The sequence below is a fragment of the Netta rufina genome (assembly GCF_964035555.1).
Source record: "Netta rufina genome assembly, chromosome: 13".
Taxonomy (NCBI): domain Eukaryota; kingdom Metazoa; phylum Chordata; class Aves; order Anseriformes; family Anatidae; genus Netta; species Netta rufina.
Genome location: NC_140136.1, coordinates 14,377,793 through 14,401,119, shown reverse-complemented (window position 1 = coordinate 14,401,119; position 23,327 = coordinate 14,377,793). Strand labels below are relative to the sequence as shown.

The 23,327-nt window shown below is 38.2% G+C and overlaps 1 protein-coding gene across 2 annotated transcripts in view; it reads right to left on the bottom strand.

The window, feature by feature from the left end:
• The window catches only part of SLC12A4 (solute carrier family 12 member 4), a gene marked incomplete at its 5' end in the record, with an annotated part of 49,775 nt that overhangs the window by 3,930 nt on the left and 22,518 nt on the right, over positions 1-23,327 (bottom strand). For both annotated transcript variants that reach the window (XM_084294690.1, XM_084294691.1), the window contains 19 exons: positions 1,413-1,597; positions 2,407-2,514; positions 2,612-2,743; positions 2,944-3,113; positions 4,115-4,310; positions 5,464-5,632; positions 6,549-6,653; positions 8,065-8,184; positions 8,565-8,663; positions 9,124-9,242; positions 9,675-9,849; positions 10,295-10,352; positions 12,234-12,332; positions 12,421-12,585; positions 13,566-13,780; positions 15,669-15,910; positions 16,329-16,459; positions 16,753-16,807; positions 17,367-17,513. In XM_084294690.1, coding sequence (XP_084150816.1) covers positions 1,413-1,597; positions 2,407-2,514; positions 2,612-2,743; positions 2,944-3,113; positions 4,115-4,310; positions 5,464-5,632; positions 6,549-6,653; positions 8,065-8,184; positions 8,565-8,663; positions 9,124-9,242; positions 9,675-9,849; positions 10,295-10,352; positions 12,234-12,332; positions 12,421-12,585; positions 13,566-13,780; positions 15,669-15,910; positions 16,329-16,459; positions 16,753-16,807; positions 17,367-17,513 — 2,690 coding nt within the window. The remainder of the gene's footprint in view (positions 1-1,412; positions 1,598-2,406; positions 2,515-2,611; positions 2,744-2,943; positions 3,114-4,114; positions 4,311-5,463; positions 5,633-6,548; positions 6,654-8,064; positions 8,185-8,564; positions 8,664-9,123; positions 9,243-9,674; positions 9,850-10,294; positions 10,353-12,233; positions 12,333-12,420; positions 12,586-13,565; positions 13,781-15,668; positions 15,911-16,328; positions 16,460-16,752; positions 16,808-17,366; positions 17,514-23,327) is intronic.

Genomic DNA, 23,327 nt, shown 5'->3' with positions numbered 1-23,327 from the left:
CTGTCTTTACCACATCAGTTTCAGAAAGCCAGGGACAACAAGGAGACGTGCCAAATTATGTTTACAGGAAGTAAGGAAGAAACCAGCACCAGAGACAATGTACTGTTATTAACTATGTACAATTTTGGAAAAGTAACTGAAAACTAAAGGTTTGGTGTTCTCTAAAGTGACATTTAAACTTGGCATCTCCCCAGTCATTTGAAGTCGTAGGCTATGAGAAACTGTTTGTTAGTGTCCAGAAACTGCCAGAAATAACATCATAGCAGTGTTGTGGAATGAGAGCTTCTCTAAATGAGTAATGTTTCCCATATCTTATGTCATTCTCTACTTAAAAAAATAGGCTCAGACCTGTAACTGTTTTCTTTCATGATTTGTCAGGATAACTTGTGGTTTGTTACACGCTATTTATAATGATACTCATCTTAAGTGGCTAATCCTATTCCCTTTAAAACCACTAAGACTGCTCAACTCTAACTCCTTTTCTTTTCTTCAATAATTACATATGGTTTTCCTGCTTTTTAGTTGAGAAAATGAAGTCTTCCCTCTCAACCATCTTAAGGCACTTCTATGTTAAATAACAAACTTACAAGTTTTCCCATTCTCTGAAAGCATGGAAGAGGAAAAAGTACAGGTAGTTAACACCAATTTCAGCAGAATTTCTACAGTATATGAACTATATATGATTCATCCTAAAGCCGATTCAAATTGTCACTGTTTTTTTGGGAAGAAAAATCTGTAACTTTGCCAAGTGTGCAAAGCTGGCCAAGTGAACTCTTATGTAAGATGCAATACATCAGAGAGGTCACAGGACATTCACACATTTTTATTCAAAGCCACAAATAGAGCTTTATGTCCAGCTCTAAAGGGTGCACACTTGGCAATATTTAGGCTGTTGTTATATGTCAGTGCTCCTTCAGAAGCAAATCCATCTTAGAGAGGTTTAATCAAACATATCTTCTATTCACAGTCATTCATCACCATCTCCACAGCCTCTTCCTTGCTGCATTTAACATCCACACTCCACATTAGATCAGCAAAATTATCGGTCTTTTATTAATTGTGATTTGATCAGTGAAATTACTGGTCTTCTATTAACTGTGATTAGATCAGTGGAATTATTAATCCATTTTTTAAATTGTGTATCTTGATGTATTTGGGAGGCAGGAAGAAAGTTATAATAGGCTTTAACATCTCCAGTTTAGAACTCAACTATACCAAGTAAAATAGTGAGGCATGTGTGCCACATTTAATCGGTTAGAGATTTCTCAGGAGGCTAACTGCTGTCTTTTCAGTAGTCTGATCTGAGTGCTTATTGCACAAGTCTAACCAACCTTTAGGAGGGACAAGACAAGAAATGCAAAGCACAACTTGATTGTCAGGAGGTGCAAACTGTTGACTCTGACAAGACTCACGGCTTAATGCTGATGAGATCTCTAAAGCTTCCCACAGCACTGCCTCGGTTCCGCTTCTCAGCATCACATTTCTCTTTTGTCCAGGTCATCTGAATGTTCTCAGGAACTGGGTCCCCCTCATCTTCTTCATCTGAGTACAAGCTTTCCAGTCGTGCTATTGAATGTCTGTCTTTTACCAGCTGAGCCTAGAGGACATGCGAACAACAAGGTGAACTTAGTTTATTTTGCCATCTGGGGTTCTTTTAAGCAACAAAAAACTTTTTGTTCTGTTGTATCCTTTATTCTGTACAGTCAATTTAGTGTCTAGGACAGCTCAGATGTCAAGCATCTGCCCTAGCTAATAACCTTACATACCAACCTGACTTTAAACTGTTTAGGTGAGTGTGAGCCATGCAGAATTTGGACTAACAGAGGCCTAGGTCTGCATATATACAAGAAAAAACGAGAAAAAGACTCCATGTCACATTGTGATGTGGTCTGAAACAATGGATGTCTGACTCAAAATTGATGATAAAAAAGTCGAACAAATGCATGCACAAAAATAAGACAGCTTGGCTATGAAAGGTGCAGGCTCATAGTCCAAACTAGAACGAAATCTTCAGTAGGAAAACAGGATACTCTATAAATCGAGACAAACCCCGGACATCCCATAGAAAGCAAAACCAAAGTTAAAACAGGGTTGAGACTTACATCCTCATGTCACTGAGTATCATTTACACTGCAAAGTAGAACATACAAGTTGTTTCTGCAGCTTATATGCACTGCCATTGTTTTCCCCAAAACCAAATGATTTCTAGCATGGGTTTGCAAGTGCAGCCAGGCTATTCAATGACTATATGCAATTTTGGGAAACAAAAAGCTACACTAGAAGAATTTCCTTATAGCTTTAGAGCACAGGTCTTAAATTTAGAAGCAGCTATATAAAACACCACCAGGAAGGAACTTTGTGTCATCCAGCTCAGCAGCCCATAATAATCAGCCACAAATGACATACCTCCCGTTCCCTCTCTGTTTTTGTCAGCCTCATTTGCCTCAGCATCTGAGATCTCTGCTCCATCATAAGAGTTCTCTCGTAAGTATATGCTGAGATATCACTATTGTGCTGTGGAGATAAGAAATACGTTTTGCTCTTTTAATCAAGTCATAATCAAACACCACCGTTTTTCCCTCAAAGTGAAAAATGGGCTCAAATTTCTTACCATTTCTACCACTTCTACCTCTGCCTCTATTCGGAGTTGATAAAGGAAAGTAGCCAAGTCCTTCTTCATCTGGATGCTGTTATCATCCATCTGAGCCACAGTAAAAATTCTCATTTTGCATTTTCTCCAAACCTGGAGGGAGGGAACATAAATTCTCAGAACCTTTGAACCAGTAACACTTTGCTATATGAAACAGAAAACTACCGATATAACTGCTTTTTTTTTTTTTTTTTTTTTTTTTTTAAATCAGCACAAGCTCTGCTCCTGAGCCTTTTTTCTTTACACTAATGCACAACAAAGTGGTTGGTAACAAAGTCTCTCTAGCTCCTTACTTTGTGCTGTTTGAGTAGAAAAGGAAGAAGCATCAACATGCCCCCGTCATGTACAATCCACCACACATCAATGTTGCCTTCATTGTAACGCTCATGGTTGCTGGGGTAGAAAGACACATTTTTGGGAACCAGTAGAGCCAGATGGGCTGCAGTTGTGCAACGAACAGTACCTGCCAGATGGGGGAAGAACAAACAGTTAACTCTGATTCTGCAAGAGTGATCTACGGTTTAAAAGTTACTCACTAGGCAAACGTCAGCAAACTGTAAAAGTCACCACTTAAACAGAAAAGAAGTACAGAAAGACTTGTACGGACAGGTCAGGCCAAACGATGCAGCTAGAATCAAACAAACTTACAGGAACACAAGCCCTGTTTCATGTCTGAAATAAGAGCTGCAATCCTCAAAGCTAAGTGCAAGGAGGAAGCATCTGCTTTGTTCTAATTTTACTGTGTTAAGTAGTTGAACCATCCGAGATGACAGGGCAACAACAGGGATATAGCAGGACAGTGTTAGCTCCAGCAGTTAAAATGGATAGATTAGCAGCTATGAAAGGACAGAGATTATCTAGGAAAGAAATTATAGTTTGCCACAAGAACAGTACCCTTGAACTCTGTAATTTTTAAGCATTCATTAGAAAGATGAACTTTAGCTGCTAAATTAATCTTTGGAGATCTTTCATGGGCCTCCTAGCTACAAGTGATATTTCAAACGTATTTCAAATGTATTGTGAGAAATCATCTACAGGAAATTTGCTTATTGCTTTGCCTGAAAGCATAGCTATATTTTTTCCCCTTTCTCCTCAACTGTATCAGCTGGTCTCACACGAGATTTTATTTCCCTCACAAACTTTGCCTCAACTGCTGTACTCACTCCGTTTGTAATGCAATTCTAAAGACTTCAGATTATCACATTTATTTAAAACAAATCAAAAAAAAAAAAAAAAAACAATCCACAACCCCAGCACTGGAATGTAAATCTATAAGATTGCACTTATTTTCTAAGACTTAGCTCCATCAGCTCAAGAATAAATCCATGATCAATAGTAGAAACAAAAAATTATAAAAATAAAACCAGTTTCACAAGAATTCTGCTGAAACCCCCAGTGCGTACTGTGTATGTAATAAACATCTTGGTGCACAATGTTTGATCACACAGAACCTTCGAAACTCACCTATAAATGTCTTCCATGACCTTGGATCTTCACTTTGCCTCCAGCCATACGGCCATCCCAAAACCACCGTGTTATGTTTCATGCCACCTAGCCCACAGGACTGGATCAAGTGGGCTATTCCTTCTCGAACTTTATTGGCTACAACTACCTGACAGAATCCTTTCACCTTCTCAATGTCCATCATATTTTTAATAGTCTGGAAGACAGACAAGGAAAAACCTCACAACAAAGAGAAACTCTATGTCTTGGTCTGTCATTTGATTACAGTGTAAAATCTTGGTGCGTATGTCCACATGTACAATACATTGCAAGGCAAAGTGGATGAGCAGATTCTGCTCATCTGCTTTCCTTAATAAAACAGCAGAGAGAGCATACACTCATTGTATATAATATCTGCTGAAAACACATAAGGTTCCCTTCCAAATATAATTATTTCTAAGATAGAAAGATAGCTTTTTTGTTTGTGTAATAATCTCTTACACACAAAAATTGTAGCAGTTAGTGATATCTGTGTTCCTATCTCACTTTCCATTCTCTAATTTTAAAACAACCGACTTACTAAATACACTTAATTAGCTTCCCTTGGATTTCCAGATTCAGGTATCTATGTAACTTGCTGTGTTATTATATTCAACTTACAAATATGAGCACTAAACCCCCACTCAAAAACCACTAACACCCCACACAAGAATACCAGGCCCTTTATTTGTTTAAAAAATAAACTCGCTCAACCACAGGCCTATGAATTAGTTTTTCCTTTGTAACCGTGTTCCTGCACAAAAACCCTTCAGGGAAAACAACAACGATGGGCAGATGCTGCACAGATGTAAGCAGGGCTATGACGTCATGTTTTACACATTAAGGAAGATGAAATGATTTATTAGCAAATTTTCAAGACTACCCTTTAACGCTTTTTGTGATAAAATTACCACCATACAGCGATGAAAAGAACACAGCACATTTGCTAAATTTTTAACAATTTAAAGTCACTGAAATGTTCCTTGGTGTGTTCAGAAACTAAATAGTCGCCTTCCCTCCATTAGTCAGCATGTATAAACTCCCACAGCAATTATTTCTTATAAATGAAGAGCTTTATGCTTTTTTATTATTTCTTATAAATGAAGAGGCTTTTTCTATAGGTTGCAAGCATTTATCTTATGTTCTCAAAGCTACAACTGGCAGCTGAAACTTTTGCAAGCTCTTTACCAAACAAAAGTAGTACTACTCAACTAGTACTGTATTTCATGGAAGTCTTACTGATACGCCTTTCTCCAAAAGTTTATTAAACTTTTACATTACCTGCCCACTGACTCCTCTCTTTCCTTTAGGAATTGGTTTAAAGCACTGACCTGTTCAGCAGCCTGGGCTTCTCCATAAGTTTCCAAGAAATTCCCTTGGATCACTGATCCTATGATAGTTAAACCTTTGCCAGCTTTCAGCTGGGATGCAAATGTTAACAATCTAGGGTATTTCACATGCAAATCTTCATCAAGTTTCAGAAGCACCAGCAACTGAGGCCTGGATAAAATAAAAAGGGAATGCATTTTTGTATTAATGCTTTGCAAAAGCACTTCTAAAAAACTGTTTCTTTCAATACTTTAATTGTGCTTGAATATTAGCCCTGATACAGTACACTCTTTCTATATCTCCTACATTTGGAGGGTTTTAATTAATATTTTCTTTCTCTTGATTTGAAGCACTGAGGGAATTGTTCTGCTGTATTGTTTTGACAGTCATAAAACCCATTCATGTACTCAGCTTAAGAGACTTGCATTAGTGTTTTATTACATGGTTGATTTTTCAAGGCTCTGTTAGGCACAAGTAGAGCACATGCTGTGTTCAGAAGAGTAAGCCTGTCCCTGCAGATCCGTCTTGAGCCAAAACATTGGGAAACATGAATGCTTTTACCTAAACATAGATCCCACTTGCTCTCCGTCCCTTAAGATATCATTACACATCTGCTACACTATTTTCTCTTTCTCTCTCAAGCTATGGTTAAGCAAGTTCCAAAAGATTTATAGAATTCTTAAGGTAGATGCTTGTCCTCTTGTTCAGAGCCTAACAAGAATTTTGCAATGCATAACTGTGAGGAGGATTCTGTAATCTGGCTTGACACAAAGCCAGAGGGAGAAATGTAGGTTATTCTTCCAGTTTTTAAGTCTAGAATGATAGCAGCGACTTCTTCATGCCCCCAGTGCAAATTACAACGGCCCTCTGCTCTCAGCCATCTTTACAGTTTCCCCAATTTCCACTTATGATTTTACATTTATATATATATTTGATATTATATTATGATATCAATGTATTGCATTTATTTATTTTCTTGGCATTTAGATTCAAGCACAGATTCCCAAAATCTGTTTGGAATCCCGTTAAAACTTTACATGTAAGAAGATAAACACAACAGGGCACGTTACTAGTCTAAAATGAGTACCTCCAGTTCTTTGTGTGCGGAGGGCCCTCCTCCAGTCTGAGTAAGGCGTATCTTGCCGCGCTGAGCGAAAGACCCCGGATACCATCACCCCATTCCTTCTCTGCACTGTGAAGGACATCATTTAGCCATCATTCAGTTTTATGAGCATTTAAATTATTTACGAGCATTTAAAGGATCATCCAAGTTCCAGCCCCCTGCCATGGGCAGGAACACCTCCCACCAGCCCAGGCTGCCCAAAGCCCCATCCAGCCTGGCCCTGAACACCTCCAGGAATGGGGAATCCACAGCTTCTCTGGGCAGCCTGTTCAGTGCCTTAACACCCTCAGAGTAAAGAATTTCTTTCTAATATCTGATCTAAATCTACCCTCTTCTAGTTTCAAGCCATTTCCCCTTGTCCTATCACTGCGCTCCGTGACAGAGTCCCTCCCCAGCTTTCCTGTAGGTCCCCTTTAGGTACTAGAAGGCTGCTGTAAGGTTTCCCCAGGGCCTTTTATTCTCCAGGCTGAACAACCCCAACTCCCTCAGCCTCTCCTCATAGGAGAGGGGCCCCAGCCCCTTGATCATCTTTGTGGCCCTGTTCTGGGCTCATTCTAATAGGTCCCTGTCCTTCTGGTGCTCAAACCCCAGAGCTGATAGCAGGGCTCCAGGTGGGGTCTCACAAGAGCAGAGCAGAGGGGGACCACCCCTTCCCTCATCCTGCTGCCATGCTGCTTTTGGTGCAGCCCAGGACAAGGGTGGCTTTCTGGGCTGCAGGTGCACTTTGCTGGCTCATGTCGAGCTTCTCATCAACCAACACCCCCAGGTCCTTCTCCTCAGGGCTGCTCTCAATCCATTCTTCATGGATTGATACAGCATGTGTCACATGCACATGTATCAGGTACATATATGTATGTGATACATATCACAGAAGCAAAATGCAAATATTTCAGTCAAATCTATAAGACACCACCACCTTCCTGGATTTAATTTGTAATCAACACTCTGCTCCAGAGGTTTCCCAAGCATAATCAAACTTGGAATAAGGAATTTTAATACATCATTTGTTAAAATCAGGTTATACAGCCATACCACAGCCAAACTCCATCACATATTAACCATCTCAGGCAACCTAACCTGCATAATCAGCTTTTCAATGCCTGTTCTAGACAGACCTTTGTGTCAAATAAACTGAAATAAGATGGCGGCCTTCAGGTGTTCTGGGCCTGAGGTAATTGTGTGTGATAACAGAAATAAAAGACCATAACCAGGGTTTCTGCTTCCTGTAATTCACAAATTTCACCAAACACGTTCAGGGGCTTAAAAAAGCATGTCCCTGAGATTTCAGGGGCTTTTGTTTAGCAGTGACGCAATAAAACAATGAGAGAAGAAAATAAAAAAAGTATTGCTAAGGGAAACCTTCTAATTCAGATCTCTGGAGAGTGTCCATTCCTTCACTAATTGTCGTAAAGGCTGGAGATAATTCATAAATAATAGATCCAATCTCCTTCCTACGCTCTTCTGTTCATTTAATACTTACCCTTGATATTCAATGTACTTGTAAATCATGCCTGCAATAAGCATAGCTACCAAAGCATAATACCAAGATGAAATGAACATCAGTGCCAGGCAAATACTCATGCCTAAAAATGAGAGAGCCCTGAAAGAAAAAGCAAAGATATTAGTGAGTAGTAGTGCAGAAAAGCAATTAAGTAAGTAACTTCAATTATTCTCTTGTTCTTTTTTCTTTGAAGTTGTCTATTGTGAACTGGCAAAATTGTCTATTGTGAACTGGCAAAATAATATTTCCATTAAATCTCCCTCGTACTCCACAGTTTTAGTATCCTGTTGTAGGAATAAAACTCTCATCCCATTAAATATTTGTGTCTGGCCCACTAAGAATATTACACTGATGTCTCCTTGTCTAGAACCAATATCCAGAGAAGCAAGACATGTTCACAGCCTTCATGGAGAGGGCTCTCCCCAAACACATGCTGCAGATCACAGACGAGGCACTGAACATGCTGGCCTTTTGCTTACCAGTGATAGTATTTAAATCGGGGCCGCCAGTTTGGAGTTCTGAGAAGTGTTTGTACTGCACATGCTAGATTAACAAAGAGGTAGCACATCAAGAAAAACCTGCAGGAACAAACAAACAAACTTTTTAGCATACACATTTACAGATTATAATTACAATAATTATTTAGTCAAAATATTATGTGTGCCTACCCATTAATTTTCGTTAGTCTGAAATATCAGTATAAAGTAGTTAGAACTTTTAATTGGATCAAGCTAGGTGCATCTGCAACATCAACCATATCTTTTACATCATTCTGTGTTAAAAATAATATTTTCCTGCATGAAGTAGCAGTCTACCCATACCAAAAACCTTTTTATTCAGAGAATATTCCAAAGCAGAAACAAATGGATTTATATATAGAGCCACAGGTCAGAGAATTCACAGAAACAATAAAAGTGGAACTCAGAAAATTAAAAAAAAAAAAAAAAAGACAATTAAATCAATCAAGATAGTAAAACTAAAAAGCATATTTTGGGGGTTTTGTTCATTTGTTTTTATAGCATCCACCCTGTTCCTTACATTGAGAGAATTGGAGCCACCATGTCAAGGGAGGCAATAAGGATTCCCAGCTCAGCAATTAATGCTGTTAACAGAAGAGCCCATGTTGGTTCACCATTTGCTTTGCCATGGCCAAAAACCTGAAGAAACATAAACATTTTCAGCTTTTATCATTAGATATTAAACATATCTTCTAAGTATCTCAAAGTTAAAATGAAAAGAAAAAATAAATCCATTTAGATAATAGTAACTTTCCTATGTATTTTCTTCTTGAACAAGGAGAAAATTCTAATGGCTTTCTCTACTTCACTGAATTAGATGTTAGATTTCTTCATAAAATTACCAAATATGTTTATTCAAAATCCTTCAAAAATATTCCTAGTTTTTAACAAATGAAAACAAAGCACTTAAAAAAAAATATAGACCTTCACTTCAACACTGGGCAAGCTAAGGAGATCTAATGGATCTAATAATAAATAGATCTAATTTCCAAGAGCATAAAGTCAAGTAACTGGTTAGTTAGTAACTACGTACAGAATGCCTTTTATTAAAAAAATAGAAAATGTACAAACCCAGAGGAAAGGAATAATGTTGTCCTTTGCTATTGCCTGCAGCAGCCGGGGGGCTCCAGTAAGGCTCTGTAAACCTGCTCCACAGGTAGAGAAGAAGGATCCTATCACAATGACCCACGGCGAGGGCCATGAAAGGGTGCCCACCACTAAGTTCTTGTTCACTGCGTCGCCGTACCTGCAGAGAGGAACAAGACATTCATGTTTTAAAAAGTATTTTGATACTCATATTTGATTTTCTTGGTCAATTTTAAGCTGTCATTTAAATACTATTAAATATTCTCTACAATAGGAAATACAGGAATTTGTAAACGATCTTAGTTACTTCTAATACACACGTAGGAAGTGTCTGCAACCTGATTTAAGCCATTTGAAATGTTTTCTACCATTTTTTTAATAAAATTCTTGTTTTATTATCAGAATTATGATTCCATACTTTCATCTGGAATTACACAGTTCTTTAAAAAAAAATCAAAGTTTTAATGTTTAAAACACCCAACACAAACCAGTATCAGACACTCCTACAGATTGAAAGGCATCCAAAAGTAAAGGAAAAAATAAAAGAAAAAAGAAAAGAAAAAGAAAGTAGAGCATTGAAGCAGGAAAACTTAATGGTTACTTACTTATCTCTCAGGACTACACCTTCTATGCAGGCTCCAAATAATAATACACAACTGAAGTCTTGAGTACAGAGTATGCTAAGGAAGTAGTATTTATTTAAGCATGGCAGATAAAAACAAGAAGTATTGTGAAAAGTTCAATCTCTGCCTCTGTCCTACAGCATTTGCACTGCAGCATCTTCAAAAACACATGGCAAAGCTGATGAGTAAATTAATACCTCACTGCTCATATATACCTTCTACTGTTAGTGACAAACAGTTATTATTCTAAGCTTTGATTTTTTAAACTAAGATTGCTTTAAATGTTACAGTAGAGGAGATACCTTCAAATACAAGAGAAGGAGAGAAGTAGGAAAGATTTCAATACCAATTTCTGTTCTACAGTAGCAGATCAAATTGATGTTTACATGTAAACCACTTCCTTTGAAGTTATTTTGAATGTACAGCTAACTATTACCTTGCACTTTCTCATTTTCCAGTCTGACAGCATTCACATCACCAATGTATCTTTGAATATTTGGTTTATTATTAAACTGTACTATTTCTGCATCAGGGAATATAAAATAATTCAAGTTTCTTAGTTCTGGCATTCCAGTAAAGGTTTTGATCTTGTGATTTTAGTTTGATTGTTTAAATTCTAAGCTCTACCCTCCAATTCCAAAATGTAATTATGAAATAAAAGGAATAATAAAAGGGGAAAAACGGATTGCTCCTTAAAATTATGGTGTGAGCCTTCCACTGGGTGGCGTATTAATAGCTATGTATAACGTTATCGCTCATGAAAAAAGTTTTGAGCTATAAATATTATAACACTAAAGTCAGGGGTTACATCTGTAACCTGTTTTAATAAGTATTACATGCAGAGGGAACAGTTTTTATGGTACGGAGTCAGTTCCAAGTAACATCTGGAAACGCCTGCGCTCCTAAGAAGCTGAGACAAGTGAGCTGGGATTCTGACTGGCAGCTTTGCAAGGTTTGGCAAAAAAAAAAAAAAAAAAACACAGGTTCCAAACAGCAAAAGTTCCAGAAGAGGCACCTTCTGAGCCAGCTGACTTTTGGGTGGGATTTATTCAGAAAGCTCTTTATTTATTTATTTATTTATTTATTTATTTATTTTTAGGTCTTGCTCATAATATGTTTTTTGTTTGTTGTTTGGTTGTTTTTGGAGGGGTGGGTTTTTTGTTCATTTTCTTCAGAAAACCCCTTCATAATTGGCTGTTTAGGATCTCAATGGCTACCTGAAGCTGAAGACATCCCTCTAGCAGGAGGGAGGAGATTAAAAAAAGACTTTTCTAAGCAGAGCTTCTGTGGTCCTAAGCCCTCAAGAGTTTAACCTGCCATCTTCAACTGTGACAAAGGTTTTTCCTGCGAGTACACACTCAGCACCTGGAAATCTGATACGATCTGGAACATCCTCATATTTTGCAAATTAGGTGCTCCAGTCTCAGTGGAAACAGGCTGGAAATGGCAAGTCATTCATAGCTACATGGAGCTCGCTACCGAGTGTTTGTAACACTTCTACACATGCCAGCTGGGGGTGTGTGCTAAGCATCTAGTGTAAGTCTGGTTTGTCTTGCCTTAAAATGTTCAAGAAAGCATACGCTCCTTCTTGTCATTTAAGCTAAAAATACTTTTTTAAGGACTTAAAATTTGTGATCTGTGTTTAAAGCTTTCCCTAAACTTAACAGTCCACAACATCCTAAGCTAGATATATACCCATATTCAACCAGCCTGAAAACCTGCACACCCAGATTTTATTGGAAAACAACAGGATATCAATTCAGATGCTTTCAGCCCAAGAAGTGCTTTCCTTTTTGGTTTTGTTAACCAATCATACTCACAATAATTTAGTCACCCGAAAGCAGTCCCACAAATCAAACACACAATCATTCAAGTGAGTCAACTATAACACAGTAGGACTCCATGAATTTTAAAAGGATACAGACAAGTGATGTGGTGACAATAGCGAGAATTGTTCCAACAGGAATGGATTTTTGTGCATCTTTTAGGTCCCCTGATCTATTTGAACCAGCCATGATGCCTGAAAATAAATTTTGGATGCAAGATCAAGGGAGTGAAGAAACCTCAGAAACCCAAGATGCCCTCTCCTCTTTTCCCAGTATTCTCACCGGTCACTGACGGGAAGAAGATGCCAACCAGCACCATGAATGAAGTAGATATATCCGAAAGCACATATAGATGAAGGTTGTTCTTCTGGCCTGTTGCATCAACAGATGGGTGATGTTCTTTCTCCAGTATCTCTCCCTTCTCCAAATAATTGCTCCATAAATTGTCTTCAAACATCCCAGAAAAGAAAAGCATTATTTTGGTTCAAACTTCTCATTATAATGAGTCTAAACTGATGATTAAAAATGCAATTCATGAAATTTGGTGATCAACACAAATTAAGACATGCAGGTTACATGACAAAGTTTCTGTTTCATGCTTTCAAGGGAATCTGTACCAAAAATAAATATATGTGAATGATCTACAGAGGTCTAGGCACTTTCTCTCCTTTAAAATTATAAAATGTAACGTTCTTTTAACTTTATATCTATTTTAACCCCCAGAATTACTCTGAGTATTTTTAATTAACTGTGATATCCACACACTCCTGAGAATCCAAAGCAGCAACATTAACTAGATTTTTGGACATAAACTTTTCTTTTTGAGGAACTGAGAGAAAAGCAATTGTCCTTTAGACAGTGGAAGAATTATAAAATTAGATGGTTGGGATTTGAAATTGCACTAATAAATGCTAAGTCCACTTTAGTAATTAGATTACCAGTTCCTGTGCAAACAGGCACTCAGCACCTACACACAACATCTGTTGTCCAGAGTTCATTTCAATAATGAACACTTTTCAATTGTATTATTTACAGGACTGGACAAAAGAGCTAAACTAATTTTTAGACAAGTGTTCTTAATCCTTCAGGACATAGTTTTAACCTGTCTAAACTGGAGAGTCATAGCTACAAAGAGTTTTGAAAAATTGTAACAATTTACTCACATTAGTATAGCTCTAATTATAGTTGACTTTTGACTGAAATTATGAGATGTGCAAGGCAAATTTAGTTTTACAGCACACAAGTACTGTATATCAAGAGCTATGTGTCATCTGCTCTTTTAAGGATTATAAGCCTTTGGTTTCTTTATTGAAGATAATGTTCTTTGCCATAATATTATTTTTTCCATTTTTCTTTCCGATCCACCAGGGAACTGTTTCAACTGCTCTGGATGCCTCCTCTTTAAGGGAAAAAAAAAAAATCCATACCTTTTAAAATACCACTAGCAGCTCCAGGAATTCCTGCTATCTCGGAGACATTGTTTAGTAGGAAATATTCATCACAGTTCTCAGTGGTTAAGTTTGTATTGTGGCAGAAGTTCTCCCAAAGCTTAGAAGCCACGGTAATGTTATCCTTAACTATGGTTTTGGCACAAACATCAAACTGATCTCTTATCAAAGTCCTGTTGCCCAACATGCAAATCCTGGAAGGGAAATGTAAAAAGCAGTATAATTGCATGGCACCCGGAAAATGAAATACATCTTTCCCCATCAGCTGCCTTTCCTATCATGGAAGCTTCAAGTGGCTTTAGTCTGCTACATTAACTCTCAACTTCAGAAAGGTGGTGGTAGCACGATGGAAACTAGGCATCTGTTTTGCTTGGAAGTCAGAAATATAAAGCTACTTTTTCACTGATTCTGGGAGAGGTATAGCAAGCTACATAAGAGTGATTCAAAGATTTTGATGTCAGTGGTAAATTTACCTTAAACAAAGGAAGTGAAGTATTAAGCAATATTTTAGTTTCCAGTTAAATAAAACTATAAGAATGGAAAATATTTCACAGATCTAAAAATATTTAGAAAAGCATTACACCAGTTTCTGTACAGAAGCACTTAAATAATCCCTGATAGCTTTTAGCTTCAGAATTAGAAACATGCAATTCAGTCCCAATAAACAAAGTTTCTTCTTGTCAGAAGATACTATGCATCACTGCTGAAATCATCCAGTTCCTGATGTGATTCACCTCTCCACAAACACAGCTTTATCCCAGCAGTGGAGATTTTTAACCTGCATCTCCAAAGATGGTTCCACAGAGAGGGTGATGCAACATTACAGCTTGCTGCCACTGAAAAGTTCATTCAGCCTCTCCTCCTACTGCCAGGAAATGCCCAAAAGGGGACTTAAAAATAAAAAAGTTTATTATTTTCAGACATTTTAATAAGTTACATTGATTCACAGGCCTCAACAAGCTGTAAAGCCAGGAAAATGAAAGAGATAGGGCCATTCCTTTAGGATTGGTAAGCCTGTGAATTGTAACTTCAGAGAAGCCTTCTCCTCCAGTATTAAAAATAAGTACAATATCTGATTACTGAAGCAAAAGAGAAAGGAGCACACCACAAGGAAGAAAGATAGGGAACATTCAAGAACAATAGAAGAGATAATGAGGGGGAGGTAACGACACTCTTATTTTTACTGCCGTAAACCTGCTGCTGTTGTAAAATATTATAATCATTGGGCCCTAAATATCTAAAGGGAGCACTTGTGGGTTGTGACTGCTTATTTATGGTCACAACATTTTGAAATGTGAATAATTACGCAGACTCAACTCCTCTATTTCCATTCCATTCTTTTCTTGTCAGCAGTATCAGGAAATATCGTTTGCATTTTTGGTACAACACGTGTATCCACGTAACCGCTGCTCCAGCTGAGTTTAAGAAACCTTATTACACGTTTAACATGCCAAGGAGCGTGCGCTGTGTTCAGAGCAGAGCTACTCATACAGTAGACTAATCTGCCTTCAAACCAAGGGGAAGTTCCACTGGGGCTCCAGCACGGCCCCATCACACCTCCCACATTCCTGAGAGATGCTCTGTTTCTCAGGGAGCAGCAGCATCACACCACTAGTTTCCAGCCACGAAGGCAGCACATCACGTCTGACTGGCCTGCACAAAACAGAGCTGCCACGCTGCTTTCTGCTGAGAAGGGCTGCATAAATAACCCAGCCCAATCCTTGCTCAAAAGTAACTCAGCAGCCGTAGGCTAAATGGATCGTCTTTGTGGGAAGCAGAGGAATGTCAGCCTCCATCAATCTGGTACACTCACGAGACTTTGCTCTACTGAAGCAGTTAAAGAATGTGACAATGCATTTGTTTTCACCCAAGGAGTCTCTATTCCATGAGCTCTGCAGGCAGAAGGCTATCAGTGCTACTATATACAGCTAAAAAATCTGAAATAATTCAGACACACAAAAAAAGAAGAGCTTTGACAACATATTAGGCACAAGTTTTAAGTAACTTCTATTGAATCCCATCTTCCAAATCTGTAGTCAAAGCTATACCCCCACCCCACCCCAGTCCAGAAATACTACTCACGGAAATTCAGGTGGATCGAAGATGGACTTGATAGCTCCAGCGTAAATGGACAGTATAGATATTACTACGCAGGCCAAGAAGAGGGAAGCAAATTTGTTAACATATTTCACACCTACAAAGACCACCACTGCCATTAAGATGAGGAATACAGTTCCATACACCCTCATGTTGTTTAGCATAGCACTGGATGCATCATGGGCACCGGATGGATAAAAAATTGCTGCTTGTGGCACAATATATGTCTGAAATAAGAAGAAAGCAAGCTGAAGGAGCACAGAACCACAACTCTGTCTACACTACTGTAGTGATCTTGTCCCTATACAAGAAATGCAAATCACTCTCCAATTTCACCAGGAACCTTCAGTTTATAGGAAAAGTCAAAGGGTAACAGCTCATTCTATTTCAGTAGTACAACTCAGACAACTTTATCAACGATGAGCACATATATTTGATTAAGTCATGCTTCTGTCCACATTTCCATGAGAATTTGCATTCTAGATACCCACAGAGCATGTAACTCTTAAAGTGCAACACTAGCACTACAGAACTGGAGACCTTCTGGTCTGACATGTGAACGTGCATATGAATACGGGACAGGAATACTGCAGTATTTCTATTTACCAGTTGCCTTAAAAGCACGGCTGCCCCAGTATTACTCACCAATAAAATCTCAATGGCACCAAGGATATACATTGCTCCTGCAAATGTTGTTCCCAAATAAAAGCACAGCCCTACAGCTCCACCAAACTCTGGGCCTAATGACCTGGATATCATGAAATAGGAGCCACCAGCTATGAAACAAGAAAAGAGAGGGTAAAATTGTCATTTGTTGGTTGTTATGTATTTTTAAACAATCACAAAAAGAATGTACCAAAACTACAGTGTGTATCTGCTTTTCTAGGGCTTAAATTAAAGCATCTTTTTGTTAGTAAGGTGGTAAGTAAAACCAAAAAAATATATAGTATTTAGCCTAAATGATATTAAAATGAAATACTAGATATGAATTCAGGCTTTGTAACCTGGCTTAAACAAGTTTCTCTGGATTAAAACCATATTTTAGTAGTAGTTTGCTAACTACACTTACCTGGAACAACGCCATTTGTGGCAATAGCACTCATTGATATGGTTGTCAACATGGTCTGTGAGAACAAGAAAATGGAAGCAATGGTGTCAACAACATTTTTTAAAATTGTAACTTATTCCTTGTTAGAGTAAACCTGCCAGGGAACAAACAATACAGTATTTCTATTTATTCTGCCCTGACAGGTCATTATCTGAAAGAAAACAAGGGGAGCAGGAATTTAATCAAGCTGTTGAGACTTTTGCCTGAGAGATGGCTGCTTTATCAGGTCAAACAATGTCTGTCTGCAGACAAGGCATGATAAAAGAGTGCAGGTGTCACTCCCTCTGCAGAGCTGAAATTCCAACAAAGGCTTGTCCAGCAAACCAGGCAGCCGTGACCTAAGATGGACACATAAAACAGCCTTTTGCTGAACGAACACCATTTTTCTGACTGTATCTACACTAGAAATGGTTTGCCAGTTTAGAAATACGATCAAACACGAATTTGAAAAAAAAGTCACATGCCTACAAAAACGTGGCTGTTCATTACACATGCAGCTACAATGCAGCCTCTCCAAGATTCTCACTAGTTTCAAAGGTGTTATGTAACAGGTGTTATTTTAGCTATATACTTACACAACAGCAGCAAAGTAATACAATCAGGAAGGACTGGAGAACTCCGGCCATTCCTACCATCCATGTCAGCCGAAGGAAGAGAATAACCCCAAAGATATTCTGCATGCATGGTAAATACACCCCCATCAGGGTGCCCATGCTGGGTGACTGAAAAAAAAAAAAAAAAAAAAAAAAAAAAAGTATGTTGGCATTCATTATCTGGAGGTATTCAAAGCATAGGTAATCAAAAAACATACAACTTCAGTTTTTTATATGATAAAAAATCTGCAAAACATAAAGTATGCACACACAAGTACTATTATCCTCCACTTCCACAAAACATGAAGCAAACTGCTAACACCAAAACCCTCAATTTATAAACAAGATGCTGACCCTATCACATCTTCATGTTTGAAGTCATTATATTCAGCATTTAACACTAGTCACTAACAGCTAACCATATTCATCTGTTTTACTGCAGAACCACAGAGTTTCTAGAATGGAACCAGGGGAGGGCTGCAGATTCAGAGTAGGACATAACCTACCCTACTCCCCAGAGTTTATAAATTAGCTTCCTGGAAAATATACTTTTGTGCTGTTATAACCACAAACAATTTGGAAGCAATCTACAGGCAATCTTAATGTGTTAGTTTTTTGTGTTTTTTGTTTTTTTTTCATATTCCATATAAAAGGAATGATTTTACCTTTCCTATACTTAAATAATAGTAGCATCAGACTCTGAATTGCTTTTGACAGTGACTGTGAAAATGAAAATTGTTTACGTGAGTTCACAGTGACTGCACACTACTGGCATTCAACACAGTATCTTCCAGAATTCTCCTTTGCCTCAATAGTTATTGTCAAAGGACAGTCAGGTCTCACACAACGATATCGAAGTGCCACTGGGAAAGGTTTAGTTTCAAGGAATAAAAGTGGTCCCTGCATTGGCACACCTGGCACTGGCAGCAATTCAGAGTCCAAAATCTCTGTGGTTTCCTGCCAAGACATTTCATTGCTTCCATATTTTAAGGTTTTGTTATTCATTTAAAATCACACAGAATGCTGAAACATAGGGGGAACCTAACTTCTCAAAGGTTCATCCCTTTTCACACTTCTTTGCATTAATAAACTTGAATTCCAAACCATATTACCAACGGGCAGCATCCAAAGAAACCCATATATAATCACCTAAATGACAAGGATATTAAAGGGAGGTAACAAAACTTGTTGACATTTGACTCCACATAGCAGTAACAAAATGCAAAAGTAAGAAGCCATAACATGCATTCCTGTAAACATATCAGTCATGAATCAAAAGCAATGGTACTTAGGACATGCATATTTCTATCAAAGCAATAAAGCAGCTAACTTCATTCTTGCCTTGCCTTCACTTAGGAAAGAATGAATTAGCTAAGGTAAGGCAAAAGTATATTTTGGCACGCAAAGCAAAATCCTAGAAAATACAGTGGTTATAGTATCACCAGGTTAAAATAAGTATCCGAAGGAATTCAGTGCAACTTGCAATTGCATGTTACAATTTGGAATTTCCCCATCTGCATTTGTAATTTGCTGTGTCTGAGATGAAAGAAAGCCATACTTCAGAACAGGATCCCAACATTTCATTGTTAGAAATACCAGGAACTGCTAACCAATTTTTTTTATTTTTTAATTTTTTTACGTCAGCTTTGAATTCCCTCTGTGACTGAAGCTAAACCTCCTGAAATAAAGTGGGCAATGGGACTGTGTGCTGGTGGTCAGCAATGGGCTTACCCTGCAGGACCAGAAGGGTCAGAATGGATCCAGAGCGCTCTTACTTGGCTGCTCCAATGCAGTACAAAGAAGTCCCTAGATTTGCCATTTCTACAAAAATTACCACCCTACAGGACTGAAAGCTTTCTCAGAACAATGTACAAGGATGAAAGGAATTGCTGTCTTCTGATACTACCAGAAATGACACTTGTACAGAAGTATTTTGATCAGGGTAAGGATTTTGAAATGAGTTGTTCCAATGACTCAGCAGAGGAGAATTTTCTCAGGCTATTCTTTTTAATACCACCCTTGTTTCCTCAGAAGCCCAACTTATTGCCATTACACAGCAGGGGCAGCACAGCTGTATATTCTACATACAGTGTGCCAAGCACTAGCAAAGCAGGTGAGTTTTCAGCCTGTTATACATCTCTCAACATCTGTTTCATTTGCATAAGAATTTGCCTTCACTCAGCTCTTTCTTATCTGTTCTACTTGGCAGTTTTGCTCTAGTGTTCATCATCCCTTCCCCATCCCTCTGGAGAAGCCCTTTTTGTGTATCAAGTGACAAGCCAGCTCCAGCCACAGAGGAACTGCGCATTAATTGCATAGCTATGAGACTACTGCAGAGCACAGCAGCCTAGCCTAGGAGATGCACCAGCGTCTGCCAGCAGATGAAACCCAAACCACAGCATTACTAAGTGCACCTGAGGCATAAGAGTTTACTCTGTATTTTCTTACCCTGTGGAATAAAAAAAATACAGCCATGAAATGAATGATGCACAAATATTGCTTGCACCAGCTTGTTCAGAGAAATATTTAACGCCAGTAATCTTCAGCAACTTAACCCTTTTTATCCATTTTTTTAATCAACATTAATTGGAGTAAGTGATACTAAACCAGTACTGAAGCTTTAACAGAATGCAAACTGAAATAAGAAGGGCATTACATTCAGCCTCTGCAGCTGTCAAATGAAACTAATTAAATAACCCAGGCTGCACAACGGAAATAAAACAAAGGCATTCTGAAAAACACTGGTTTAGTTTAGTTCAACTGAGAAAGGACAGAACAATCTCAAAAATCTCAGTTTCAGTGATGCAGATCATGTTTCTGCATGTGTGGCATTCTCTCTTATCAGCTGCAGACACATAATTGATACAAATATTGATCTGAGGCTGAAGGACATTATTTCCATTGTGCCAGTATGACGGGTCATCAAAGCACTTGCCTGCAGGGCTCAGGGACATTGATCAGTAATGACAGCTCTTGGGGCTGCTCTGTAGCATGAGGACAAACAGCAGCACAGAAATGCTCTGCCTTGTTAAAAATACATGAGCTAAAATACTTAATCTAATTTCCACCATGAGAAAGGGATATTTTATAGCACTGTGACTACTAAGTGCTTTAATACGAGACTGTATTTATAACACAGAAAAAGCAACCCAAATCTCTACCCTGTTACAATGCAGTAGCATCAATTTTTTTCTGATGTATATCTAACACAGGATGATACCATCAAAAATATCTGATGGGAATGCTGAAGCAGGGTAATATATTTATATTGACCTGTTTTGCACTGAAATTGTCCTGATCTTTACTTGTACCTTCCACAAACTCTGCATTAATTATTCCAAGAGATTAGAAGGGGGATTAGGCATTTTCCAGAGTTCATAGAAATAACAAATCTGTTTTGGTCTTGTCACTTTGGAAAGCAGGAGTCAATAACAATGATCTTCAACAAGGCAAAGCACCTCATTATCTACTCATTTAAACTTAAAATTTGAAGAAAGATCTCATTTTTTTGATACCCACCACTCAGAGATTTCATCACTTTACGTGTGCACAACTGTGTGTGCTCTCTCATGCTCTCCTCTTTAATTTGAAAGGATCTGATCGGGGGGAGAGTGGTGTGCCAGCTCACAAAGGAGTTCTCATTCAGAGACCTGCCTTACCAGCTCAGATAGAAATATATTCACTTACTGAAAGGACTGCTTTCTTCTTTCAATTTTTGAATACCAGATCTGGAGTCTGCTAACCCTCCTTGCTCAAGTTTTTGTCAATAAGATGCCAATTCAGTAAGTAACACAACAGGACAGGCAGCTCACCTTTTGTCAAGTTAGCTGGGCATGTATCAGCTGAACAAACCCAGGAGAACATTCAGCAATGAGTCAGTTACCAAAGCTGCCACTCATAAACTATATGGGCCACCTGCTCCCGTGCTAACGCTCAGATAGGAAGAACAGGGTGTCAGCAGTGCATCAGTTCATGCTTCAAAAATGACTAAAACCAAATGTTTTAAGAAGTTCTGAAAATCCATGGAAGAATCTCATTTGTACAGTGGCTAGATAATTTCAATGCACAGCGTTGTACAGTTTCCCATTTTTAATGATATAATTATTGGCCAAGTTATTATTTGACTTCATTATACTCTATGAGATGTTTAAACTTTTGTATTGCTTATGGCAAGACAGGGAGAAGAAATTCAAAGTACTGTTATGATATTGCAATTGATGTAATTTATCTCAGAGACAGACATGCTAGGCAAAGATTCACTTAAGGAAACAGCAGTGTTTACACAAAAAACACTGAGATATTAACACAGGGTAATACTATCACTTTTGGAATAGTTACCCAACTCATTCGACAAAAAAAAAATAAAAATCTGAGAAGTCTGTAAACACACATTTTAGGGGCATAGTAAGACAGAACTCTAGACAATTAGAAGCCCAAAGTGCATTTTACCATAGAAGCATAGCTTTCATGAGGACAGTATTTCTTTTTTTTTTTTTTTATAGCCGTCAACAGTTTCAAAATATTTAAGTGTTTACATGTATCATGTGTAGACACAGAAACACTAACAAACTTTACATGTTACTCTACTGAGGAGTTAGAACAACTTCTCACTTTACTGTTATTTTGCTGAGTTTCTTCCATAGGAAGCTATACTGTCTTAACCAGTATTACACTGCATCACCAAATTCTCTTAATTCTTTCTCAACAGGGAAATAAGCAACTGGCTTTCAGATCAGACTGCATCATACGCTGGTATCCTCCCTGGGCAATCAGTAAGGAAACTAATAGCAAAAATGATTAGAACTTTATCTGAACAGTAAGGACTTGCCTATTGCATCTCCTTCCACTCTGTCTTTGCTAGGATAACAATCAATCTGCTTCTGGTAACAAGAGGTGGAAATATTTTTTTTAGCTTATGCAATATCACCAAGTTAACAGCAGATACCTCACCTTATTCCCCTCAACAGCATGCTAAAACAGAGATACAGATGAGATTTCATATTAGCAATGTCAAGGTAAAAACTTTACACAGACTCAATAATTAGCATACTACAAATATCATGCAAAAGAAACTTACAGTTAAAAAGTTTAAATTACTTTTTTGATTTAAGGTTGAAGTACCGAAATGCAGTACAGCACCTACACAACCTTCACTCAGTCTTGTAACAATGTCATATTAACCCCAACACTGCAGCACTTTAGTCCCAGATAAAACTGAACTTTAAGCTTCATGTTGACTAAACAAGCAGAGTAAGGAAACAGTGTGAGCAAGAGAGCTGGAATCCAGCATTCAGCATGGCGTAATGTGCATTCTCTTTGAGAACAATGTGCTGTTTTTCAGCATTATCACTTCCATCTCCTTTTGAAATGGATCAAAAAATTTTGACAGGACAATATTATGAAATCTGTAGAATTCAAACACTATCTTCATTTTCTGGAAAACTTTCCTTTGAAAAAACTGACAGGCCTGCAAGTGTCATAAAATGCAGCCCTACCACTTAGTTTTAGCACCAACTAAAACACTTGCCTGACTGCCAGAGCACTGACAACAGCAGTTAGAACATAGCCCTTGCGATAGAAATCAAACTACCAACAATCCAACCTCACCTTCTACTTACTTATTACAAGGCCAGCCCAAATGGGCTAACCATCTAACTGCAGATCCTTCGGGGTGGAATTCAGTTGCTTAAGAGCCTATCAACCACAATGACACTTGAGCTGCCCTGGGGTGTCCAATCTGACCTCCACCCACCACTCTTTAAGGGCGTTGTCTCCTTCAAGCCCTGTGTCATACCTAACAGGCTTGCAGAGATCTCTGATATTACCCAGCACCTCAAACAGCAGTAGGGAAAGCCGTTGGTTTTTGTTTGTTTTGTACTTCGATTCACAGCTAAAAGCTTACCCTACCTAACCCCATTCCAAGTGTATATAACTGCAGAGTAG